We start from the raw sequence: 26,124 nt of genomic DNA, 5'->3' as shown, positions 1-26,124 counted from the left end.
ATAGCATAAGGGGCCGTTCATAAATGACGTCACGCGATTTTGGAGATTTTTGACCCCCCCCCCCCCATCGTCACACGGTGTCACAAAAAGTCAGACCCCCCCTCAAATATGACGTCACAAAGCTCTGCCCCCCCCCCCCCCCCGAAAATAAAACATGCTTCAAATCGCTTTAAACTATTGTCATTGTAGTGCGTATTTAATGTGCCGCTGCACTCTGATGTTGTAGGGGAAAACATTTATTAAAAAGTCTATTTAATTAAGTAGAACGTGTTGTCTTTATTTACTTAAAGTTGCGCATTTTGATGTGACGTCACATTTCTCAACCCCCCCCCCCTCGTCACACATCGTCACAAATGTTCTGACCCCCTCCTAGGTGCGTGACGTCATTTATGGACGGCCCCTAATCGTTGTATTGTGTTTGTGCTGTGCTGTACGTCCAGTACAAATACATATTATATTCAAGTTTTTCAACTGCAGTTCGCTCAAATTAAGGCAGGCCTTACGTATGTCGAGTCGTTATGACTTATAACGCTTAGAAAGCACAGTGCTGTCAGAGTTAAAACTATTTGAACTATTCCCGTAAATGAATTACGCAAGTGATGACGTCACATAATCGCCATGCCATCAATTCCTCCCGAACACATGAATCGAATGGATAACGGTTTTTTTTTGCTCGCAACTTTAATGATCAAGTTTGTTATTATTTCAATAAAACATTATTTCAGGATAAAATATATATATTTGTTCGTAAAATTTAAACGATTATATAATCACGAGGACGATATATATTTAAAACGGCCGATACAATTATCGTGGATTTTACATCGTCCGATATCGCGGTAACACGACTCGTTTGTCTCTCGGCTGAGCGGTAGTCGCGCGTTTACAGCTCGTTGCAGAGGTTCGCGGTTCAAACTCAGAGGCCGCCCTGATTAACACTGTGGGGTGTATGCATGTATGTTGAACTTCTGTCGCGCCGTACGTAGCCAACCATACTAATCGTGTGTGTATTAACCGTTAATTCCGTGCACCGTCAGCTTTACAGTGAACCTTAAAGATCGCATGACGTTCTAAAAAGAGTAAGTTCACGCCTGCTGACGTCACACTCCAAATTTGCTAAGTAAAAAAGTTTCGCAAATGACCTATCTTCTTGGTTCTTTCGGTAAAGTCACGTAGAAGGAAAATAATAAAATAATAAAAATAAAACATAACAAAAAAATAAAATAATATAATTATTTTATAATGTTTTATTATTTATTATTTTATTATTTCCCTTCTACGTGACTTTACCGAAAGAACCAAGAAGATGAATCCCTGCAGTCACGAAAGCTTTAAATCTCAAATGATCTAATTGAGTAAAACCACGCAGCGACATCGCCCCCTACTGCGAGAACATTTGCGGACAATCCCCGCCTGTGAAGCGTAGCGCCTTCCTTCGCGAGTTAGCCTGCTGTGGCGAGATGTTGACTACCTCCCCTGGTATACAGGAGGTCGTGGGTGCGATCCCAACCCTGACGCCTGCTGTATACGTTAAGCTTGCGTGTTCTCCCCGTGGTTGTCGCGTGGATTTTTCTCCAGGCCCTCCGGTTTTACCCTCTATATTTATAATCAACAACACGCGTTTAGAGTATTCGGCTGCTATACATTTCGACACGATTATCCACTTCATTGGGCTATCATTTGTCGCCACGTACCTTCTGAATAAGAGCTGTATATCTCAGCGGGCCTTACCTTGTACAATTTAAATAGTTAAAACATTTTGACGGCGCTCATACCAAGCGGACACATGATTCGAGAGCTTGATTTGATTTCAGCTGCGCCAGCGGGAATTGTAGGGCAGCTTGCGAGAAGGATTCTGCACCAGGTAGAGACTCGTACAGCCCGCGTCTCGTTTCCACTGGTACCTGGCGTGGCACGGACCAGAGGGGTGATAACAGCACATGTTTCCCTCGCTGTGTGCGGGTTCGGCTTCCACGATTCCCCGTATGTGCGGCCAAACATATTTCAACCAAAAAATTCGCTACATGCCTATTGAATTCTATGTACGTATGTTGGACTTCTTTCGCACCGTACGTGGCCAACCGTGCTCATCGACTTCGCTCACTCAGCGGTCGGACGTGGGACAACATTGTGTGTGTATTGTATGCACTAGTCGGCAGGCGGTTGTCTTGTACGGTGCATTGTGGGTTGGGTGACTGTGCAGTCCACGCGACACGATAACACTGGTCAACAAAAAAAAAATTCTGGCTTGGACTTTTGCAGCTGTTTTAAACTAATTTCAGGGTGCTGATTCCAAATCTGATCTCAGATTTGCTCTATCACATCTCATTTTTATGCTATCGGCACTCCCCATTTTCATTGATTTTACCCGAAATTAACTCCTGTCACTTATGATTGCAAGTTGTTGCGAGTCAGTGACTGCTTTAGTGTTAAAATATGGTGCTGTATTTTTAGGATAGTGTGTTTATAATATCATTTCATGTAGATATCCACATTTATTTAATATTTTTCTTCTGCAATTCTTATTGAAAATGCAATATTTTATATCTCAAAAACCTGATGTTATAGACAAAAACTGATGCCAGATTTGGAATCAGCACCCCAAAATTACCTTAAAACCGTTGGAATACCTTATGCCAGAAAAAGTGTGTTGACCAGTGTTATGCTTTGCGCGCCCGTTGTTTTGGAACGCATCTACTACAGCCGCATGAAGCAAGGGGAAGCCCGCACTGTAATCTTGGTGCGTATGGCTGCGTTGCAACGATTGCAAACGTACACCTGCGTTGCTTTAGCTACGTGAGAGCTTCTGGTGACTCTGAGCGATCGTCAAATTTCCTCCGTCGAAAGATCTCAGAACTGAGCGGACAAGCAGCTGACGATGAATGTGGCGCCCGTTTTTTTTTTGCGTTTCACAAACAACGGCTGCAGCGCAGAGATTAAAAACCCACGCGGCCAAGACCAACGGTGCCACATGCGGGGCCTGAGATAAGAACACCCAATGCTCTTGTACACGCGGGTTGACTGACCCACTCTCTGTACTGCCACCTCACAGCCCCAGGGGGCTTTTTGAAACGTTTCCAAAATTCGACTCAATTCTGCCAACCTTCACCTCTAAATGGATGCATGACAGGCCAAAGGGCCCATGTTAAGAAAATGTAACATCGTGGCAATAGGGCCCCATCGTCATCATGACCAGGATTAATGGGCAGATCGCTCGAAGGTGTACACTGCACATTTCGACATTTCTTTCCACTCTCCTCTGTCTTGTGCCAATATGCTCAAGTAGTGGTGGCCACATCTTTCTGGCACCAATCTCTCACGACGTCGTCGTCAAGCCATTCTCTGTTAGGTCTTCCTTTCTTTCTGGTTCCTTACATTTTACCTTACCGAACAGCACACTTTAAAATTGTCCTGTTGCTCTCCATCCTACACGTGTGTTCAACTCGTTCCAGTTTCCTTCTCATCGCTGCCTGCGTCACGAGGTCTTCTTTTACGTGCGACCTTTTTGCTACTTCCACGTTGGTCACTCTTTGGGTGAAGAAGCTTAGATGCAGTATCCTGCCGTAGAAATACATTTCGAGTGCCAATTAGTTTATCTCTGCCAGGGCTCCAAAGGGCTATGCAATGAGTGTTACTTGATTGGGGGGCCAAGGGCTGTTATAGATCTAGGGTGCTCTCATATAGTTGTTTGGGGTGGGGGGCTTTCTTCGTATGAAATACAATTCCTCCCCTTGATGCTAAACACTGCATAGTTTTCAACTTGGTTCCCAGGAGATATATGGAACGCTGGGCCAGAGGTTGATCGAATGGTACCAACCACATGCCAACGTTCACTCAACGTTAGCCCAACGTTGACTCAGCGTTTGTATATTAACGGGTTATGTAAGTTCCCGTTTTTTTTGTTTTATACGATACATGATTTGTACAGCTAAATCAAAGTTAGGAAGATCACCCACTCAACACACTGCAGGTGACAACAACGCACTCACCCACTCACCTTACTGCAGGTCAGAACATCGCACTCATCCACCCACTCACCACACTGCAAGTCACACCAACGCACTTACTCACCCACTCCCCACACTCCAGGTCACAACACACCCACCCACTCACTACACTGCAGGTCACAACAACGCACTACCTCACCACACTGCAGGTCACAACAACACACTCACCCACTCACCACACTGCAGGCTACAATAACACACACACACACACACTGACCACACTGCAGGTCACAACAACACACTCACCCACTCACCACACTGCAGGCTACAATAACACACACACACACACTCACCACACTGCAGGTCACAACAACACACTCACTCACCCACCACACTGCAGGTCACAACAACACACACACCCACTCACCACACTGCAGGTCACAACAACACACTCACCCACTCACCACACTGCAGGTCACAACAACACACTCACCCACTCATCACACTGCAGGTCACAACAACACACGCACCCACTCACCACACTGCAGGTCACAACAACACACGCACCCACTCACCACACTGCAGGTCACAACAACACACTCACCCACTCATCACACTGCAGGTCACAACAACACACTCACCCACTCATCACACTGCAGGTCACAACAACACACACACCCACCCACCACACTGCAGGTCACAACAACACACGCACCCACTCACCACACTGCAGGTCACAACAACACACTCACCCACTCACCACACTGCAGGTCACAACAACACACTCACCCACTCACCACACTGCAGGTCACAACAACACACTCACCCACTCATCACACTGCAGGTCACAACAACACACACACCCACCCACCACACTGCAGGTCACAACAACACACGCACCCACTCACCACACTGCAGGTCACAACAACACACGCACCCACTCACCACACTGCAGGTCACAACAACACACTCACCCACTCACCACACTGCAGGTCACAACAACACACTCACCCACTCATCACACTGCAGGTCACAACAACACACACACCCACCCACCACACTGCAGGTCACAACAACACACGCACCCACTCACCACACTGCAGGTCACAACAACACACACACCCACTCACTATACTGCAGGCCACAACAACACACCCACTCACCACACTGCAGGTCACAACAACGCACTAACCAACCACACTGCAGGTCACAACAACACACTCACCCACCCACCACACTGCAGGTCACAGCAACACACTCACTCACCCACCACACTGCAGGTCACAGCAACACACGCACCCACTCACCACACTGCAGGCCACAACAACACACGCACCCACTCACCACACTGCAGGTCACAACAACACACACACCCACCCACCACACTGCAGGTCACAACAACACACGCACCCACTCACCACACTGCAGGCCACAACAACACACACACCCACCCACCACACTGCAGGTCACAACAACACACGCACCCACTCACCACACTGCAGGTCACAACAACACACACACCCATTCACTATACTGCAGGCCACAACAACACACCCACTCACCACACTGCAGGTCACAACAACGCACTAACCAACCACACTGCAGGTCACAACAACACACTCACCCACCCACCACACTGCAGGTCACAGCAACACACTCACTCACCCACCACACTGCAGGTCACAGCAACACACGCACCCACTCACCACACTGCAGGCCACAACAACACACGCACCCACTCACCACACTGCAGGTCACAGCAACACACGCACCCACTCACCACACTGCAGGCCACAACAACACACGCACCCACTCACCACACTGCAGGTCACAGCAACACACTCACTCACCCACCACACTGCAGGTCACAGCAACACACGCACCCACTCACCACACTGCAGGTCACAACAACACACTCACCCACTCACCACACTGCAGGTCACAACAACACACTCACCCACCCACCACACTGCAGGTCACAACAACACACTCACCCACCCACCACACTGCAGGTCACAGCAACACACTCACTCACCCACCACACTGCAGGTCACAGCAACACACTCACCCACCCACCACACTGCAGGTCACAGCAACACACGCACCCACTCACCACACTGCAGGTCACAACAACACACGCACCCACTCACCACACTGCAGGTCACAACAACACACACACCCACTCACCACACTGCAGGTCACAACAACACACTCACCCACCCACCACACTGCAGGTCACAACAACACACGCACCCACTCACCACACTGCAGGTCACAACAACACACTCACCCACCCACCACACTGCAGGTCACAACAACACACGCACCCACTCACCACACTGCAGGTCACAGCAACACACTCACCCACCCACCACACTGCAGGTCACAACAACACACGCACCCACTCACCACACTGCAGGTCACAACAACACACGCACCCACTCACCACACTGCAGGTCACAACAACACACTCACCCACTCACCACACTGCAGGTCACAACAACACACTCACCCACCCACCACACTGCAGGTCACAGCAACACACTCACTAACCAACCACACTGCAGGTCACAACAACACACTCACCCACTCACCACACTGCAGGTCACAGCAACACACTCACCCACTCACCACACTGCAGGTCACAACAACACACTCACTAACCAACCACACTGCAGGTCACAACAACACACTCACTCACCCACCACACTGCAGGTCACAGCAACACACTCACCCACTCACCACACTGCAGGTCACAACAACGCACTAACCAACCACACTGACCCTCACTTCTCTATTTGCTCCACTCTGGAATTCGCTCCTCCCATCATCGTCATCATCGTCGTCTCTTTCCCCCCAACGAGCGTATAACAACGATAATCTCGCTCAATTCAATAAACGAGTCACACTCGTAATGTGCGATTCTAACGGTGGGCTGTGTGTCGATGTTTGGTGTGGTCTGGGACTCTTCTTGCTGCTGTTCTGCTGCCTTGCCCTCGCTTGGTGAATTGGTGTACGTATGCAATTTTAACTTGATTGGAAGCTTTCGTGATCGTGACTGCAGGAATCCATGCTCGTTGGTTCATTCGGTAAAGTCACGTAGGTAGAAATAAAATAAATCACGACGTTTCGTTTGCAACACAAGCAATCGTCAACAGGTGGGACAACTACAGCAAGAAATAAACTTTGTTTTACAAATTACTGTTTGTGTGATTTTCTTAGTTGTCCTATACTTTTCACATCTGTGACAAAATAGCTTCATAGCTCATCGGATCCCTCCAGTGTAAATGCTGATTCTGATTCCGAACTTTGCCGACAGTAGAGGACTGTGTGTTGTCGCCCGCTTAACATATTGGGCCCCTCGGCCTGTGTTCTGCAACTACGCAATGATAATACGAATCGTGAAAACAAAACGTGGGGTGGGAGAGCAGGGAATAAGAGTGCGTGTACCTGGTCCCTGCGGGTATCAGCAAGCTGTCGTCGGGACCCAGGGCCAGGGTCACGTCTCCGACCGCCACTTGAGACGTCCCTTCCTGCATCGTCCGCACGACAAGTGTCAAAGTGGTTTTGTGTAACCGCGGCCGGCGAGATGGTAACTACCTCGCCTCTAGTATGCAGGAGGTTGTGGGTTCGATCCCGGCCCTTATGACCCGTGTGTATTTAGGAGTTTGCGTGTTCTCCCCGTGGTGGTCGCGTGGATTTTTCACGGGGTCCTCCGGGTTTTCCACTCCGCGTTTAGACTCAACATTTGGCCGCTATAAATGTCGATGTGATAAGCCGCTGTTTCGTTGAGCGACCATTTGTGGTTAGAATGCTTCTGGAAAAGGGCGATGAAGCTCAGTGGGCCTCTCCTGGTAAAATAAAATAGTTTTTAGTTTATTATTTTAGAACCCATGAGACCAGGATGAGGCTCATTAACCATATTAAACATGTTAAACTATAAGCTACACTATTTTGTTTATTTTACCAGGCAAGGCCCACTGAGCTATATAGCTATTGTTCAGAAGCGACCTGGCCTCAAGTGATAGCTTATCATATGGACATTCACAGCAGCCCACTACTCTATAACGCGCGTTGATTCTAAATGTGGCGGGCAAAAGTGGAGAACCCGGAGAAGAGTCGACGCGACCAACCAGAGGACCTGGAGAAAGAACAACCACTTGGGAGAGAGACACGCAAACTCCAAATATACAGCAGCAGGCGTCAGGGTCGGGATCGAACCCACGACCTCCTGTATGCCAGGCGAGGGAGCTAACATTTCAGCGAGCATTGCAGCCCAAGTGGACGCACCATCTGCCAGATCCACGTGTCAGCCTCCTCCCCGTCACCCTCGCTCTGCCCGGCTCCGTAGATTTTAAGCTGCGACACACGAACGAACGCAACACGTATGTTATACAACACAACATATGACGAATTTAAAATGTGTGAAAACCACGCATATTTAACAAATTAACCTCCTCTCGCTCCGCCCATGCGCACGCTGTCTTTCTCCCTCGGCGTCACATTCCCCTTTGCCAATCAACTGCTGGATGACGAGGGGCCCGATCCACGCCGCGAGGGGTCGTGACCTCTATTTGACCATACTTCACCGCGCCGGTCAGTGGACGTTTGCTAAGGGAGACAGAGGGATGTCCCCACGTGCGCCGAGCTACGTAAACCCTCGGAACAGAGCTGGTCCGGCTACGTCTGCGGGGGGGGGGGGGGGGGGGGGGGTTGATTTGGGGGGGGATTTTTTGGGGGGGGGGAACTTGGGGCCGGGGGATTCAGAGGAAGGGGGACATGGGGGGGTGGGGGGGTTGGCCCACCTGGGTTTCGTAGCGGCCCTGGAAGGGGCACTGGGCACGCCCCTCCTGGAGGTTCAGGCGCTGGCGCTCCAGCCACGGGGAGAAGAGCAGCGGAGGCTCCACCTCGCGCTCCACCTCCAACGGGAACGGGGGATCCACTCTCTGGGCAGCTATGGGGGGCGGGGAGGGACAAGGGGTGGGGGTGGGGGGGGCGAGGGGGGCAGTGATGAATCAGGAAAACGAGCAAGCTACAGGTACAAGCCCTTCTGTAAATCCACTGCTGGATTGATGAGCGCCTCCTCCTCCGCCTGCCATATTGGTGGGTGATTCTTCACAATGAAAATTCCAACGTCATCTTAAATCGCAGTGATTGCAACTCGATGCCCATGGAGTCTCGCAACTTTGTCACGCGTGCGGTGATCCACCAACCCTTGCCTCTCAGAGTGTTGCATTGCAGGCCACGCGCAAGGAAGTTTCTCTTGAGAAAAAGAAATGCCGGTCTCTCCACCCAACAACTATCTTTGACTCGGTGCCTGCAAAACGGCGAAATCCTCACCGGTAAGTGGTGTCTTGGTCCGGCACTGCTCAGAAGAAAAGAACCTGAGGGAGACAAATACGTTGAGGACGAAGAGGAGGAGGAGGGGTGACGCTCAGGCGGTCAGCACGTAATTTGTCGCGTAAGTTGGACTTAAAGTACAGCCACCTTGTGCCACCATGTGGCCATGCAAACCCAAGCTATGAGCCACTGTTGGGCCAAGTGCTGTTAAGTGTTGTTCATGAGCGTCTATTCAAGCCAGCAACGGCACACGAGGGGGTGGGTGGCCAGCACCACGCCCGGCCGCCTTTGTCTCCCCAGTGGCGATTATTTTACACAAAGCACCAGGTATTCATTTGAGGCTCCACCCACTGACATACACACACACAAAACAAATACAAAGATCCCCCGTATAGCTTAACAGACTGTAGGGGCAAGTGCTGTTAGCGAGCACCTATGAAGACCGGCACGGCACACGAGGAGGTGGGTGACCAGCGCCCCGCCCGGCCGCCTTTGTCTCCCCAGTGGCGATGTTTACACACCGCACCGGGTACTCATTTGAGGCTGAGTCGACCTAGGGGAGGCCCAGGACCGGTATCAGACAATCGTCACCGGTGTTGGCCGTGAGCGGGAATCGAATCCGGGTTGCCGGGTTCGTAGCGCAGCGCGCTAACCGCTACACTACCGCTCGCCACACACAGGCACACACACGCAGGCACAACACACGCAGGCAAATCTATGGCAGTGAATCTGGCTGGGTGACACTTGGCCACGGTTGGTCTGTGTCACCGGGCAACCCAAGCACTTGGCCGAGGTGCCGGTGTTGGAGTTGGGCCAAAACGCACCGGGGACACTCAAATACCGGTTCCCTACCTCTTCTGTGACGAAGGCGCCGGTGATGATGATGATGATGATGGATTTGCTTTAATAGGCTTCACCATTTCTGGCAATAAAACGGGTGTTAGGATGTTGAACCATCGAATAGATACCCATTGTAAGGCATCAAGTCTCCATACACTTTGCATACTCGTGGTAAAATAGGCAAACAATCATGCTCTGATATATGTATTGTCGTTGAATCTGACTGGCTTCCACCAGACACAGCCTTCTTTATCGCCTTGTCTCGCCCGCAGTGTCAGACCAGAGGAAGCCAAAAGGCGAACAATACAAACGTAATTCCAAGGATGAAAGTGTTCAAAGCTCATCATAGGGTTTGTCCCCTTTTTTCTGGCAACAAAACTGAAACCTTTATACAAGGAATCACGTGTGTGCTTTAACCACAATATTTGTGGTCAAAATGCAAACAAAAAACACACTCTGATAGTATATGCATTGGCGCCCTCTGGTCTAGCATCAATTGAGACGAGGCTCAAAAGAAAGCCGTCTCTGGTGTGGATCAATCGGTTTCAAGGCCAATGCATATGCTATCAGAGCGTGTTTTCTGTTTGCATTTGACCACAAGTATTGTGGTTAATGCAGACAGGATTCCTCGTTAAAAGGTTTCAGTTTTGTTGCCAGAAAAAAGGGGAAAAACCCTATTATTATATTTTGGAACTGGAAAAGGAGGTCTAATGATGTTCAAAGTTCGCCAATGATGTCGCTGTCAAAAATGCTGATTGCGCCGAAGATGGAAACGACGGCGATGATGATGATGATTATAATCATGATTACGATGACGCGGACGATGATGCCAATGATGATGACGCCGAAAGTCATGATGACGCGAATGATGATGTTGCTCACAACGATGATGATGAGGATGATGTCTGTGATGAAGACACCGCGAGTAAACGCGCCATGCGTATATTGTCAGATGTTGTGGATCTCTCTCTAACAATGCGCCGCTGCTGCTGCTAAAGTAGTAATACATCGGCCGCTTTATTAATCGGCCATGTCGGGTGGTATGGGGGTTTACGACACACTAAGCTAAAACGAAACTATTTTTAATTGATCAGATGAGGCCCACTGAGCTATGTAGCTCTTTTTCAGAAGCGACCTGGCCGCAAATGAGAGCCCAACGAAATGGCTTATCACGTGGCAATGTATAGCAGCCAAATCCTCTAAACGCGTGTTTACTCCAAATGTGGAGGGGAACACCGGAGGAGCTGGAGAAAGAACAACCAGCTGGGAGAAAGACACGCAAACTCAAAAATAGCAGGCGTCAGGGTCGGGATCTAACCCACGACCTCCTGCATACCAGGCGAGGTAGCTAACATCTCGCCTCTGCAGTGTCACACCATCTTACGACCCTGGAATCTATTACGAACCACGGCAGGACACCTCTTGGCAATCAGCATTGGCACTCGGCGAGACCGAACGTAACTCTTTGATGATGGGAGCGAGCTGGATGACCAGGTCTTCACAGCGGAACCATCGCTCGAACAGCACCTCCAATGATCCGCCAACGTAGTATCTGGGGTCAAAGATAAAGATCCGAACCGCACATGTAGCCTACATAGACTCTTGGGGCAAGTGATGTTAGCAAGCAAGCAAGCACCTGTTACGGACGGCACGGGGCACGAAGGGGTGGTGTGGCCAGAAACACTAACCGGTGGTGATGTTAACTTAAACGTTATTTCTTTTCTATTTTAACCAGGTAAGGCCCACTGAGTTATAGGGTTGTTTCTCAGAAGCAACCCGGCTCTCACAAATGATAGCTCAACGAAGTGGCGGCTTATCACGTGGGGATGTTTAGCAGCCAAATCATCTAAACCGCGTGTTTACAAATGTGGAGAGAAACACAGGAGGAGCCGGAGAAAAATCTACGCGACCATGGGGAGAACATGCAAACTCCAAATATACAACAGGCGTCAAGGTCGGGATCGAACGTACGACCTCCTGTATCCCAGACGAGGTAGTTAGCATTTCACTACCGTGGCCCCCCTAATCATTTGCACACGGCAGTAATCATTTAAGCCAGGGTCGACCTAGAGGAGGCACATGACCAGTTCACATATTCGTCACTGACCTCGAGGCCACACTTCTCCCCACGCACATTCACAATTGAAACACGTGTGCACACGCGCGCGCACATCGATGCCCACAAACACAAATGTCCCCCATATAGCTCACACAGGCTGGCGGGACAAGTGCTGCTAGCGGGCACCTTGGCGGCTGACAGGACGCACGAGAGAAGCCCGGCCGCCTTTGTCTCCCCAGTGTTGCACGATGTGACACACACACTGATACACACAAGACAAATACCCCCGCCCCCCCCCCCCAAATAGCGAGCACCTATGAAGGCCGGCACGGTACACGAATGGAGTGGGTGGCCAACACCGTGCCCGGCCGCCTTTGTCTCCCTAGTGTTAATCATTTAGACGCCGCACAAAGTGCACAATCATATGAGGCTGAGTCGACCTAGGGGAGGCCCAGGAACCGGTTCAGATAATCGTCACTGGTGTTGGTGGCCGTGAGCGGGAATCGAATTTCTGGTTGCCGGGGGTCCCTAGCGCAGCGCGCTAACCACCGCGCCACCGCTCCCCACGCGCGCACACACGCGCGCACACTGATGCCCCTCATTCAGGGCAGGTTTCTCGATGGGCGTTTCCCTGGGCTGCATGGATGCTCGTGCTCCCATTGGTTCATACTGTGCCCTCCCTCCCTGCCCCCGTGTGTGCGTGTGTGCGTGCGCGTCTCTTTGTTCTGCCTGTTAGGTAACCCTCATCCCCGGGGTCACGGGTGCGACTCCAGTCCAGCGTGCCGCGGGCCAATGATCCGGTTCGGGTTTTCCGCGGCGCCGATTGGACCTGTGCCGCAGTCACTTCGGGGGGCGGGGGGGACGGGGAGTGACTGCGGCATCCGTCGCCTGTGCGCGCTCTCTGACTGCGAGCACCGCCCCACCGGTGGAAGAGACGGAGCGGTGGAATCGGATCGCGCGCAGCCTCCGAGTTCCGGATCGAACAACGATTTTTTTTTTGGGGTCCGTGTTTATACGAAGAAAAAAAAAACCACGAGATGGATGGTGACGGCACCGGATCGTGAGCGATAGCGACTGAGTATGATGAGGCCCTTCATCCAGCAGTGGATATAAAATGACTGCTGCTGTTGCTGATGATGATGATGGCCATCAGACACATGAGAGGTTGTTGATACGCTCACGAGCGGATGCATCGCTTCGCCAGTTTCGTTTGGGCCGCGCGCGGCTCAATAGATTTGCGCCGAAACGAGGGCGTGCACATGAAGCGAGCCGAGCCCGTTGCAAGGCGAGGTCGAATCCCGGCCACGACCACCGTCACGAGGTGGTCCAGCCCCGGCCCTCACCACGGCACAACCCACCCTGAGTGACCAGCGTGGGAGGCTCGGGGTGGGGGAAGTGTGGCCAAATGACCCCTCTGACCGACAAGGCTTCAACGGGGTGGAGGGCATCAGTCATCCAGCAGCGGATCGACCACGGTGTCGTGATAGATCTGGGAGACTGCCGATTGACGGTGGTGGTGGTGGCTACGCTGCTGATGGAGGAGCAGCGAGTGGTTAATGGATCACCACCGCACAGATGTTGCGGTGAAACTCTCTTCCCGTGCCCTGGCTAGAGCAAGTGGACTAGTCGCCATCTGTTTCCATCTGTACGGGGATAGAGCGTTTGCTCGCCTCGCGCAAGGCGTCTGTTTTCTCCTGGTTCATCCGGTTATTCTCCCACGTGGATAACAATAAACACACCCATCATTAATCAGCTGGAAGCATCTTTAAATAATAGAAACCCACTGTAGCAGCAGGACCCTCCTGAAAGATTATCTGACGACTCAGTGTGGCTCTGCTGGATAAATATAAATAAAGATTAAAGGAATAAAGAAAAAATATCATTTTTAAAAGCTTGGGGCTCATCTCTACAACCAAGACAATGGCAACATCGCCAGTGTCGCCCCTGCCGCTGTTGGTGCCCCTCTTGCCTGAAACTTCCTCCCCCAGCAGTTCGTGCTGTGGGCTCCCTGCCACTCTTAGAGCTCGGGCTCAAGACTCCACTGCTGTGCCGATGACTGCCAATCTCTCTCTCTCTCTACAATATGACTGGCAACATAACCACGTGGCCAAGTGGCATCACAGAAGAGGGCACCACCGTCACGGACGATAACCGCCCCCCCCCACACCACACACCCATCCCCCCTCCTCCATCATCATCCCCCCTTCTTCCCACCCTCCACCGCCCCACCCCCCACCGTAGCCCCCCCCCACCCTAGCCCCCCCCCCACAAACCTGAGGCCATCGAGCTCCGACTCCTGGCGCTCTCGTTCCACCACGAGACCCACGGTGCCCGCGCGGCGCTGGGGAGAGTGCGGGATGCGAGCTGGCAGCAAGAACATCTACGAGGTGGCGGGGGTCGTCAGAGACACGGGACGAGTCGGGGGGGGGGCTCACAAGGTGGTGATCAGGGGGGGGTGACTTGGGAATGCATGAGGCAGCCGTGGAGGTCAGAGGTCAGGGAGCTTCGTCGGCACCGCTTTGATTCTGCGTTCGAATTGACGTTTTAGCCGCCTGTGATGAAACCGGGTTCTCCGGTTTGAGGTTCCCGCGAGCTGCACTTTGCCAGCTCGCCTGTGTCGGCTATACGGGGGATCTTTGTATGTATGTGTACGTCAATGCGTACGCGTGTGTGAATGTGTGTGGGGAGCGGTAGTGCAGCGGTTAACGTGCATGCGCTACAAACCGGGCGACCCGAGTCCGATTCCCGGTCACGGGCAGTACCAGCGATGAACCTGCCCTGGCGAACAGCAACTTGCCCCAACAGTCCGTTATGTCTATACGGGCGATCTTTGTATTTGTTTGGAGTAGTAGCCTCGAGGTCAATGCACTGTAGTGAATTGATGGGCTCGGCTCGGGCACCAATGGCTCACGTGGAGAAGCACGTGTTCACACCGAGGCCCACAGACTCACTCGGAGATCCATAGACTCTCTACATCTATTCTAGATTTGAAGCTTTCGTGACTGCAAGGATTCATATTCTTAGGTTTTTTCGGTAATGTCACGTAGGTAAAAAAATAAAATTAATAAAAGTAAAATAAAAATAAAATTAAAATCACGACGTTTCAGAGGCAACACAAGCTTCCGTCTTCAGGTGGAACCATCACAGGTGGAACCATTGGTTCCACCTGAAGACGGAAGCTTGTGTTGCCTCCGAAACGTCGTGATTTTTATTTTATTTTTATTTTACTTTTATTAATTTTAATTTTTTACCTACGTGACTTTACCGAAAAAACCTAAGAATATGAATCTCTACATTTAGCCGTCGTCATTGCGATGAACACCGGGTTCACGAGTGTAGCGAGTTGATTGTCTGTACCCGGTCGCCGATAGCTTGCGTGGCAACCCATAGACTCACATAGAGTTCCATGGACTTACACAGAGACCTCTGCACTGACAAAACGCCAATGTGATTCAAACCAGGCTCCCCAATGAAGTGACAGTCCGTGGTCTCAACCAGGCTACCAATCGCTGCACGCACAACAACGCCACGATTTTACAATCGGATAATTAACCACCATGGGGGGACGTCACCCCCCTATGCATTTAGACGCGTGAACAAAAGCGTCTTGGGGAGAATGAGCGGCGGTCGCGAGGTGACTTCAGCATCGGGCTCGTGAACTCAAAGATCGCGAACGGCTGCGTCTTGGCGAAGGCGGAGCGCCCCTGCAAGCGTTGAAATGTTCGAGACCGTGAGCGCAGTGATGCTGCGACTAGGCAAGAGGAACAAGCCCGAGGTGCGGCCGTGTGAGACAAATCAAACATTGGGGTCTCGCGTGACCGCTCGCCGCACCGCCTGAGCTGATAATGTCGGCGCCACGGTGGCTAGGAGATGTTAACTCTCTCGCCTGGTATACAGGAGGTCGTGGATTCGATCCCGACCCCGACGCCTGCTGTATATTTGGAATTTGCGTGTCTCTCTCGCCGTGGTCATGTGGGTTTTTTTTCTCCGGGTTCTCTGGGTGTTCCCTCCGCATTTAGGATCAATGTGCGTTAAGATTAGTGGTTCCTAACCTTTACTGAAGCCATGCACCCCTTTGGTTCTTAATCTTAAAAAAAAATTATGATGTTAATAACTACATTGGTTTTGTCTATATTTAAAGCTGTTGTGACTGCAGGAATTCATATTCTTGGTTCTTTCGGTAAAGTCACGTAGAAGGGAAATATTAAAATAATAACAATAAAACAATACAATTCTCACGACGTTTCGATTGCAACACAAGCAATCATCATCAGGTGTGAAAACGTCGTGAGAATGTTATTGTTTTTATAATTTATTATTTCCCTTCTACATTGGTTTTGATTAAATAAATTAGTTGTAACTTACGTGGCCGTGCTTAATTTGTGTTTTCGATGATTTACCCTCTAAGAACAATATCTGGCCTTGCCTCGCACCCCCAGAAAGGGCATCTCACACCCCCAGGGGGTGCAGCGTGCAGCCGAGGTGCAGAGCCACTGGTTTAGAGCGAGGCAGCTCAGTGGGCCACACCTGGTTTAAAGATAATTGTTTTTTAAATCCTTTATATTAAGTTCGCTTGCTTGCTTGCGCGCTTACGACCGTGCAAATCTTTCGGTCGTTTTTTAACCCACTTCCCGTGATCCAATCGAGTTGACATTTTGCACAGACTCGTTGTGCGTGACAATTTATTTTCGTGAAAATTTTTTCCCTAAATTTTCCACTTTTTAGGAAAAATAAAATTTAATATTTTATTTAAGATACCAATGTGATAAAAATGAAACTCTTATTCAAGAAAAACAGAAATGAATAATAAAATTAAACCGATGCCACGCATATAAAGGATTCATAGTGAAAAACTTTGTTTTTACGGGTTAATTTGTTATCCTTTTATCTGGCAACAAAACTGACACCTTTATTTTTATTTTTACAAGGAGTCATGTTTGCATTGACCACAATACCTGCAGTCGGAATGCAAACAAAAAACACAACTCTGATAATGTATGGACTGTCCTTGAAATTAATTGGTCCACACCCGAGACAGCTTTCCTTAGAGCCTAGTCTCTCATGGTGTTGGACCAGATGACGCCAAAAGGCGCACAACTCAAAGACAATGCACCATCAGAGTATGAGAGCTCGGGGTGAGCATTCACACCATTGGAACCTCATTTGCCAGTAGCAAAATATGATCATTGTTTTTTTTTACCCTTTTATCTGATAATGTATGCACTGTCCTTCAAATTTCAAGGACAGGGCATAGATTATCAGAGTTATGTTTTTTGCTTGCATTCCGACTGCAGGTATTGTGGTCAATGCAAACATGACTCCTGGTAAAAAAAAAATGTGTCAGTTTTATTGCCAGATAAAAAAACAATTAACATATTTTGCTACTGGCAAATGAGGTTCCAATGCTGGTTTAAAGAGTTTAGTAGTTTAGTTTAGTTTCTGCGCCACTGGGGGTAACCGAGCAACGGCTCCCTCACCTCTCCCTCCTTGATGTGGATGTCCCGCCTCTGGCCGCGTTCCATTATCTTCAGACACATGTCACCCTCGATCTGGAAGAAGAGCTGCTCGCCACAGAGCGGTGGGCAACACAAACACAGCGAGAGACGCGAAGGGCTCCCGTGTCATCTCAACAGACCGCTGGCAGGAGGAGGAGGGGCGGGGTGCGGTAAGGGACCCACGGCATAGAACTCACGGTAAGGAACCCACGCTTGGTCGTCTTTGTTTTGTCTACCCCACCGGTGCTGACGTTTACACACCGCCCGCACCTGCAACTCATTCGAGGCTCAGTCGACCTAGGGGAGGACCCAAGACGGGTTTAGATGTTCGTCACTGGTGTTGGCCGTGAACGTGAATCGAACCTGGGTGGCCGGGTTAGTAGCGCATCGCGCTGACCGCTGCGCCACCGCTCCCCACACACACACACGTGCCCCGCCCCTCCCACCACCCCCCCCCCCCACTATGGACGACCGTGATGGTGGTGGTGGTGGCATTGACAGATTTGGCTGCGATGAAATTTGAATCTGGACCTTGATCGTTGCAAATCATTGTGGCTCTCTGAGGATTTACTAGAGCGCGACATTGGTCAAGGTTTTACCGTATGGAATGGGGAATATATTTTTACACGTTTGTCTTGAACCATATGCAGCATGGCGTGAGTTGACGCAGGTGAATTAGTAACTCGAGGGAACACGTGAACTGTGGACTGATAGGGAGAGTATGAACAGCGATCGCCATGAAGCTGCTATTCAACAACAAAATATATTCGTCGAGAATCTTGGCTGGCTGCTGGCTGGGCCTCCTCTCCACGCCGACGATAGCTCTACTAATAGGGGGTTTCCCCTTTTTTCTGGCAACAAAACTGATACCTTTTGCAAGGAATCATGCTTACATTAACCACAATCATGCTTACATTAACCACAATACTTGCAGTCAAGTATTGTGGTTAATGTAAGCATGATTCCTTGCAAAAGGTGTCAGTTTTGTTGCCAGAAAAAAGGGGATAAACCCCTATTAATATATTTTGGTACTGGCAAAGGAGGTCCCATGACGATAGCTCTGTTGTTAGTGACCGCTGTTGGCTGTCGCCACCGACACTAGATGGGTAGCTGGCCACGTGGGTTGTTCTGCGTAACAAATCAACACCGAGTTGAGCTGAAACGGCGGTTACCCGGCTACCGTACCCGGCCGGCCGGGTACGGGTACCCGTTTGCGACCCTGGTGCGGCCGGGTACGGGTACGGGTAGGCCGTGAGTCACTGGTGAGTAACCGTTTGTCACTCATTTCGGGTAGGGTACGGGTACTGGTAGGATACGGCTACCTGTACCCGGCCGGGTACGGGTACCCATTTGCGACCCTGGTGCGGCCGGGTACGGGTAAGGAATCAAAACCCGTTTGCGACCTCTGCCGAAGAGACGGGAAAACGAACACAGCAGACTTACCACGGTTCATTTAACAATGCTCCTCCTGATTTAATTCATCTTATACCCACGTGACTTTACCGAAAGAACCAAAGAGTATGGATCCTTGCAGTCACGAAAATTTCCAATCTAGAATTGCCCTCTACCTTTTCAATCTGTGCTCCTACTAATGTTACTCTTTCGCCCGAATTTATTTTTAAAATCGTTGAGAATACATAAAAAAAATAACCTACAATACATTATCTTGGCATTTTGTTATTACTACTCGACTACATAAAAGCAGATAACTTGTAGTGCTCCGATCATTACAGGAGCATTGCGATACAACGACTATGAACACTGACATCAGTTTATTGTTTTCCTTTGCAGGGTAACAACAACAACGACGACGAAGGGGTGGTCCTCTGCTCGTTCACATTGACAATGCCGTCGTTAATCCACTGCTGGATGAAGGTGGGGGCCGGGCGAAGGGGCTATTGGTCATCTTCCCAGTCTGACTACAGTCCCATCAACAGTTCACAATCCCCCCCCCCCGGCCTTGACCCTCAACTCATCTGAACCTTTCCCTAGCCCAGGGCACAGCAACCAAACTGACAAGAAGAGAGAATATTTTTTGTCGAATTTGATACAAAAAAAAATGACTCGGTAGTTGAAGAGCCGCTATGCGCCTGGATGAATACCAGACGGTCGGTGGGTCAAAACTGACACCTTTTTACAAGGAGTCATGTTTGCATAGACCGCAATACCTGCAGTCATAATACAAACAAAAGAACATAACTCTGATAATGTGCACTGTCCTTAAAGTTGATTGATCCACACCCGAGACAGCTTTCCTTAGAGCCTAGTCTCATATGGGTTGGACCAGATGACGCCAAAAGCGCCTTTTGGCGTCATCTGGTCCAACCCATATGACGCCAAAAGCGTCTTTTGGCGTCATCTGGTCCAACCCATATGAGACTAGGCTCTAAGGAAAGCTGTCTCGGGTGTGGATCAATCAACTTTAAGGACAGTGCACATTATCAGAGTTATGTTCTTTTGTTTGTATTATGACTGCAGGTATTGCGGTCTATGCAAACATGACTCCTTGTCAAAAGGTGTCAGTTTTGTTGCCAGATAGAAGGGTAAAGAACCAATTATCATATTTTTACTGGCAAATGAGGTTCCCATAGGGTCGGTGGGTCCTTAATAATAATACAAAATACCGACCCTCTGCGCTGGCCCGACCCACGCAGCCCTGTAGCGTGACCCAGTTTGAAAGAGAAAGGCATTCAACGGCTCGTTGGCAAGAAGGCCGACGTTAAATTAACTTTAAACAGACGTTCAAGGCTGCACGGAACGAGTCCGCGAGACGCACTCCGCCTGGGTTCGAGCCCGCACTCGGGCCTGGCTCTCAAGAGATGCGCCACTGTGCTCACAGCACACGGGGAAAGGCTGCGACTCCCCATTGCTTAATAAGTTCTAGAGCAGTGTTCTTCACTAAGTTCTACGGCAGTGGTCTTAACTAAGTTCTAGGGCAGTGGTCTTCACCAAGTTCTACAGCAGTGGTCTTCACTAAGTTCTACAGCAGTGGTTTTCACTAAGTTATAGAGCAGTGTTCTTCACTAAGTTCTAGGGCAGTGGTCTTCACTAAGTTCTACAGCAGTGTTCTTCACTAAGTTCTACAGCAGTGTTCTTCACAAAGTTCTAGGGCAGTGGTCTTCACTAAGTTCTACAGCAGTGTTCTTCACTAAGTTCTAGGGCAGTGTTCTTCACTAAGTTTTAGGGCAGTGGTCTTCACTAAGTTATAGGGCAGTGTTCTTCACTAAGTTCTAGAGCAGTGGTCTTCACTAATTTCTACAGCAGTTTTCTTCACTAAGTTCTACAGCAGAGTTCTTCACTAAGTTCTACAGCAGTGTTCTTCAATTTCGCCAATAAGACATCATCAGTGTGAGGACAGCCACAAATTTGAACCCATTGTCAAGGGGGTTGACAGCAGCAGGATGACGATGGTGATGGGCGGTGTTGTCACTCCGCGTGGGCTTTTCGATTTAAAGCTTTCGTGACTGCAGGGATTCATCTTCTTGGTTCTTTCGGTAAAGTCACGTAGAAGGGAAGTAATAAAATAATAAAAAATAAAACATAATAAAATACAATTCTCACGACGTTTCGGCGTTGTGGCCGACACGTCGTGAGAATTATTTTATTATGTTTTATTTTTATTATTTATTATTTTATTACTTCCCTTCTACGTGACTTTACCGAAAGAACCAAGAAGATGAATCCTCGTGGGCTGTCGGGGGCGCCGCACGTCAGAGGCCGCACTAGAGGCCACCAGGGACCGCCAGTGGCCCGCGGGCCTTGCGATGAAGACCGCTGCCTTACAGGGTGCGCGACTCCTCCCTAATCCACTCCCTCTCTCCCACTCACTGCAGCAATCTCTCTCTCGCTCTCCTCGCTCTCTTTCTCAGGTGTCCTCCCGTGCGGCTGAATGTTCTTTGCATGTTCAGTTGGGTGTGGGTTAGAAATGTTTATTCCATCCTCGCGTACGATGGCAAAATGTATGTATATACGTGTACAGGAGCTAAATGGAAATGCTGAGCTCTGGTAGTTTAATCGTGAAAACATGTTGCTTCGAAAATCACTCATTCACAATATTTCTTATTTATTTCTGAATGCATGAATTCAGTGTTTCTACCTATGTTTTTAACAATTTAGTCTAACTGAACTATTTTCTTTTTCACCAGGTAAGGATCACTGAGCTATCTATCTCTATTTCAGAAGCGATCTGGCTGTCACAGATAATAGGTCAACGAAGCGGCTAATCACGTGGACATTCAAAGCAGCCAAACAATCTAAACGCGTGATTTCGATTCTTAACGTGGAGGAAAAACCCGGAGAGATGATGATGAGAGAGAAAGAGAGACTAAAACTCCAAATATACAGCAGCAGGCGTCAGGGTCGCGATCGAACCCACGACCTCCTGCGTACAAGGCGAGGTAGTTAACATCTCGACGTGGTCGGGAGGGCTTCGCCTTCAGTAGAAGGGGGGTGGGGTGGAGGTTGACCCCCACCCCCCCACCCTCTGACGTAACGTTCTAACCCCCCCTCCCACCAACCCCCCCCCCCCCGTGGATTACCTCCTCGCCCTCCTCGATGTGGTAATCCTCGCGCTGGTTGGGCCCCCCCACGAACATCACCTTGAGCTGGGCCGCGTGCCTGGGGGGGGGGGGGGCAGTGACGTCATTTAAATAATAATAATTATATAACGACGCAATGGCCGATCCACACATTCGAAGGAGACATCGCGGGGGTACAGAATCAGAATCTTGCGTTTACACTGGAGGGATACGATGAGTGATGAATTTCTGTCGTTATAACAACAAACCGTACAAACACGCGGTAGGAGTTCAAAGTACAAGAAAGGTAAACAAATCACCCCAAACAACATACAAAGAAAAACTAAACCATCCCTCTCCTACCAGGCAAAGCCCACTGAGGTATCAACTTGTTTTTCAGTAGCGACCTGGCCACAAATGATAGCTCAATCAAGTGGCTTATCATATTGGACATTTATAGCAGCAAAACTATCTGAATACTCGAGACGCATGCTTCTAAATGTAGAGGAGCCGGAGAAAGAAAAAGAAAACATCCAGGCGTTAGGGTCGGGATCGAATCCCTGACCTCCTTGCATACCAGGCGAAGAAGATAACATCACACCGTTGCTCCTGCCGCAGGTAACTGGCTGAACCACCTGAATGTGAGAGTGTAGCTGTTGCTCTGCAGCTCCATCATCCATACGAAAGAAAGATCAAGAAGAAGATTAACCAGCCATACCCCCCCCCACACACACCCCTAACGAACGCTAACCATGACCCCTAACGCGAGCATTGTTCTTTCAGAACGGGACAAACGTCGCCACGTGGCAGGACCCTCCTGGAAAACGGGTCACGAGACTCAATGAGGCTTACAAAAAACGTCGTTATTTCCACGAAGGTCAAAGTATATCGCCCATTTACGAACGGTGATGTTATTGTTTTTTTTTTGGACGGCTCATCAAATTCACGACGGATTAAAACACAACGTTCAAGTGTGCAGGAAATGTCCAAATCCTGCACAGCCCCCAACCAGTGGACCTCTCGCTCTGTCAGTCAATCACATGCCACCAACTCGTGACGAGCGGTGACCGAGAACATGTGTCAGCATGCGGCACACCCACATCCAGTGTACATCTCGCGATGGCCGTGGTTCTCATTACGGTGCCTAATCACTGAGAAATCAACGAAGCCCACCCCGCGTGAGTGAATGTCGCTGTAAGCCCACCGATCATCCCGCGTCGGCGTCACTCACATTAGTTTATTGCACACGGGAGGAGTGAAGAAAGGCGAATTCTCCTCGATCCACCTTCTCACGGCCACCACCTGAAGCTCCATGATCCAAGATGACCACCAAATTCACCGGAAACGCCACCACCACCAACTTCACCAGAAACTCCACCACCACCACCTTCACCAGAAACTCCACCACCACCAACTTCACCAGAAACTTCACCACCACCAACTTCACCAGAAACTTCACCACGAACAACTTCACCAACTTCACCACTAACTCCACCACCACCACCAACTTCACCAAAAACTCCACCACCACCAACTTCACCGGAAACGCCACCACCACCAACTTCACCAGAAACTCCACCACGAACAACTTCACCAACTTCACCACTAACTCCACCACCACCAACTTCACCAAAAACTCCACCACCAGCAACTCCACCAGAAACCCCACCACCACCGCTACCACCAAGTTCACCACCACCACCACCAACACCAACTCTAACAACAACAACAACCACCACCACCAACAACAACAACGTCGTCCCGTCCAACGAAGGCCCCGCGTGTCCCGTCGGCGAACAGCGCGTCGCTGTGAGTGGCGGGTGTGTTGACTCCGCGGAATGCAATCGGGGAGAGAGAGAGTTTGACGCGGGAGGCGGAGAGAGGCGTGGATTCGTGCGTTCGACTCAAACCCCAGCGAGACGAGATCATTCGTGTACTCGTGGTTGCATAATCGGAAGATCTGCGTTGGGGGGGAGGGGGGAGGGCGACGAAAAAGCGCAGCAAGTTGGCAGTGGGGAACACAGGTGACGGCATCTGCCAGTCGTCGCAGATCAGTCAACTCCGTCTCAGCTGGGTCTGTCACTTTGTCCAGTGACCTGCCAGCAGTAAGCCTCAGACACTTCACGTGGCCTCAAGGTGCACCTAGCCTGGCACAAGTACTGTGGTTTGACATCAGCGCCACTCAGTGGCGACTGGCGGCTGTTGTTATTGGTGCACCGGCTGATTGGAGGGGCGGGGGAAGGGAGTGGGGATGATGTTATTGATATTTTATTAATATTTCCTGGCGATGTTGCTGTGGTTGTGATATGCTAGTGGCGTGAGTGATGGTTGCGATGGCGATGCTCGCGATGTCGCGGTGATGCCCGTGCTGCTGGCGATGTCGTGTTAATGGCAATGCCAAGCTGTGCAGGTGATGGTCGTCTTGGGGGTGTCGGTAATCAGCTGATTAGGGTGGGTGTGGGGCGGGTTGCGGGGAGGGGCGTCTCCCCACCGCTGCCCCTCCCCCCTCGTCCACCCCCCCCCCATTGGCTCGAGGATTCTGCGAGCTCAGCGCATTCCACGCTCCGACAATTGTTGACCCACAGCCAACGACACAACATCGGCGAATCGATTTGTTCGGATTCGTCGTCGTCGTCATCATCGTCGTCGTCATCACATTGTTTTTGTTGCAAGTGCCTCTCGCAATGTACATGACGCGCACAATCTCCACCATCAATGAATGATAATAATCACGAATAAAACATCTCTCATCATGATTATTGGCTATTTCACAGCCACGGCTGAACGAATGCCCATTGCCATCATCAGTCATAATCAATCCACTGCTGGATGAAAGCCTCCGCTAATCCATTGCCGTCATTCGATGTGATGTCACGATCCCCCTCCTCCTGGCCCAGCGCGAGCTAATTCCATCGCTCCATCTCCGCGATGGATGTCCTCTCGCGCGTGTTCCCTTGCCTATGGGTGGCTGCGGTGCCGGGATGTTTACTCCTTCGCCTGGTACGCAGGAGATCGTGGGTTCGATCCCGACCCTGAAGTGTGCTGCATATTTAGAGTTTAGATGTCTCTCTCTCTCTCTCTCCCCGTGGTCACGTGGATCTTTCTCCGTGTCCCTCCGGGTTTCCAGCTCACCTCCACATGTCGAATCAACAACAACAACACGTTTAAATTTCGATTTAAAGCTTTCGTGACTGCAGGGATTCATCTTCTTGGTTCTTTCGGTAAAGTCACGTAGAAGGGAAATAATAAAATAATAAAAATAAAACATAATAGGTGAAGAACAGGTCTGTCGGAAAGACAGTGTCTTTCCGACAGACCTGTTCTTCACCTGAGGACGGCTGCTTGCGTTGTGGCCGAAACGTCGTGAGAATTATTTTCGTATGTTTTATTATTATTTTATTATTTCCCTTCTACGTGACTTTACCGAAAGAACCAAGAAGATGAACAACACGTTTGTTAGGACTTGGCTGCTGGACATTTCCACGCACCGTGTTGTCCTCATCATCATCATCATCATCCCTCGTGACACATTGCATGCCCAAGTCCACCAACGTCCCCCTGCAGTCCTCACCACGTCTCTCTAAGCTGCGCGTGTCCTCTGATCCACGCGCTCTTCTTTCTGGCTTCCAGGGTAGCTCCAAGCGCGCGCCTCTCCACGCTTCCAAACTAAACCGCACATCGCGTGTTTCACTGATCCATGAGTCTCATAGACTCCCTTAGAGACCCAAAGACTGCCAAAGAGACACAAACACTCCACCAGATGAAGGCCCACCTGGCTATCACAAATGATAGCTCGAAATGTATACGCAAGACAAATTATGCTAAACGCACGTTGATTCGAAATCTGGAGGGGCAAAAAACCGGGAGAGCCCGCAGTGAAAAATCCGAGCGACCACGTTGTGCGAGAGAGCACATGCCAACTCCAA

The 26,124-nt window shown here is 50.1% G+C and overlaps 1 protein-coding gene across 2 annotated transcripts; it reads right to left on the bottom strand.

Moving 5' to 3' along the window:
* Positions 1 to 761: 761 nt before the first annotated feature.
* Positions 762 to 24,023, bottom strand: HAAO (3-hydroxyanthranilate 3,4-dioxygenase). 2 transcript variants are annotated; one of them, XM_078872220.1, is made up of 10 exons: positions 23,430 to 24,023; positions 22,220 to 22,298; positions 17,664 to 17,747; positions 14,460 to 14,566; positions 11,590 to 11,679; positions 9,288 to 9,331; positions 8,753 to 8,901; positions 8,238 to 8,306; positions 7,398 to 7,480; positions 762 to 1,904 (listed from the first exon to the last, which is right to left on the bottom strand). In XM_078872220.1, the coding sequence occupies exons 1-10, from the start codon at positions 23,510 to 23,512 to the stop codon at positions 1,811 to 1,813; spliced, it is 882 nt and encodes a 293-aa protein (XP_078728346.1). In that variant the 5' UTR covers positions 23,513 to 24,023; the 3' UTR covers positions 762 to 1,810. The 2 variants fall into 2 exon arrangements, with proteins under 2 accessions (XP_078728346.1, XP_078728347.1); XM_078872221.1 differs by having other exon boundaries at positions 14,460 to 14,527.
* Between the last annotated feature and the right edge of the window lie 2,101 nt (positions 24,024 to 26,124).

The sequence above is a fragment of the Lampetra fluviatilis genome, chromosome 33 (assembly GCF_964198595.1).
Source record: "Lampetra fluviatilis chromosome 33, kcLamFluv1.1, whole genome shotgun sequence".
Classification (NCBI taxonomy): Eukaryota; Metazoa; Chordata; class Hyperoartia; order Petromyzontiformes; family Petromyzontidae; genus Lampetra; species Lampetra fluviatilis.
This window is presented reverse-complemented; position numbering and strand designations above follow the sequence as displayed.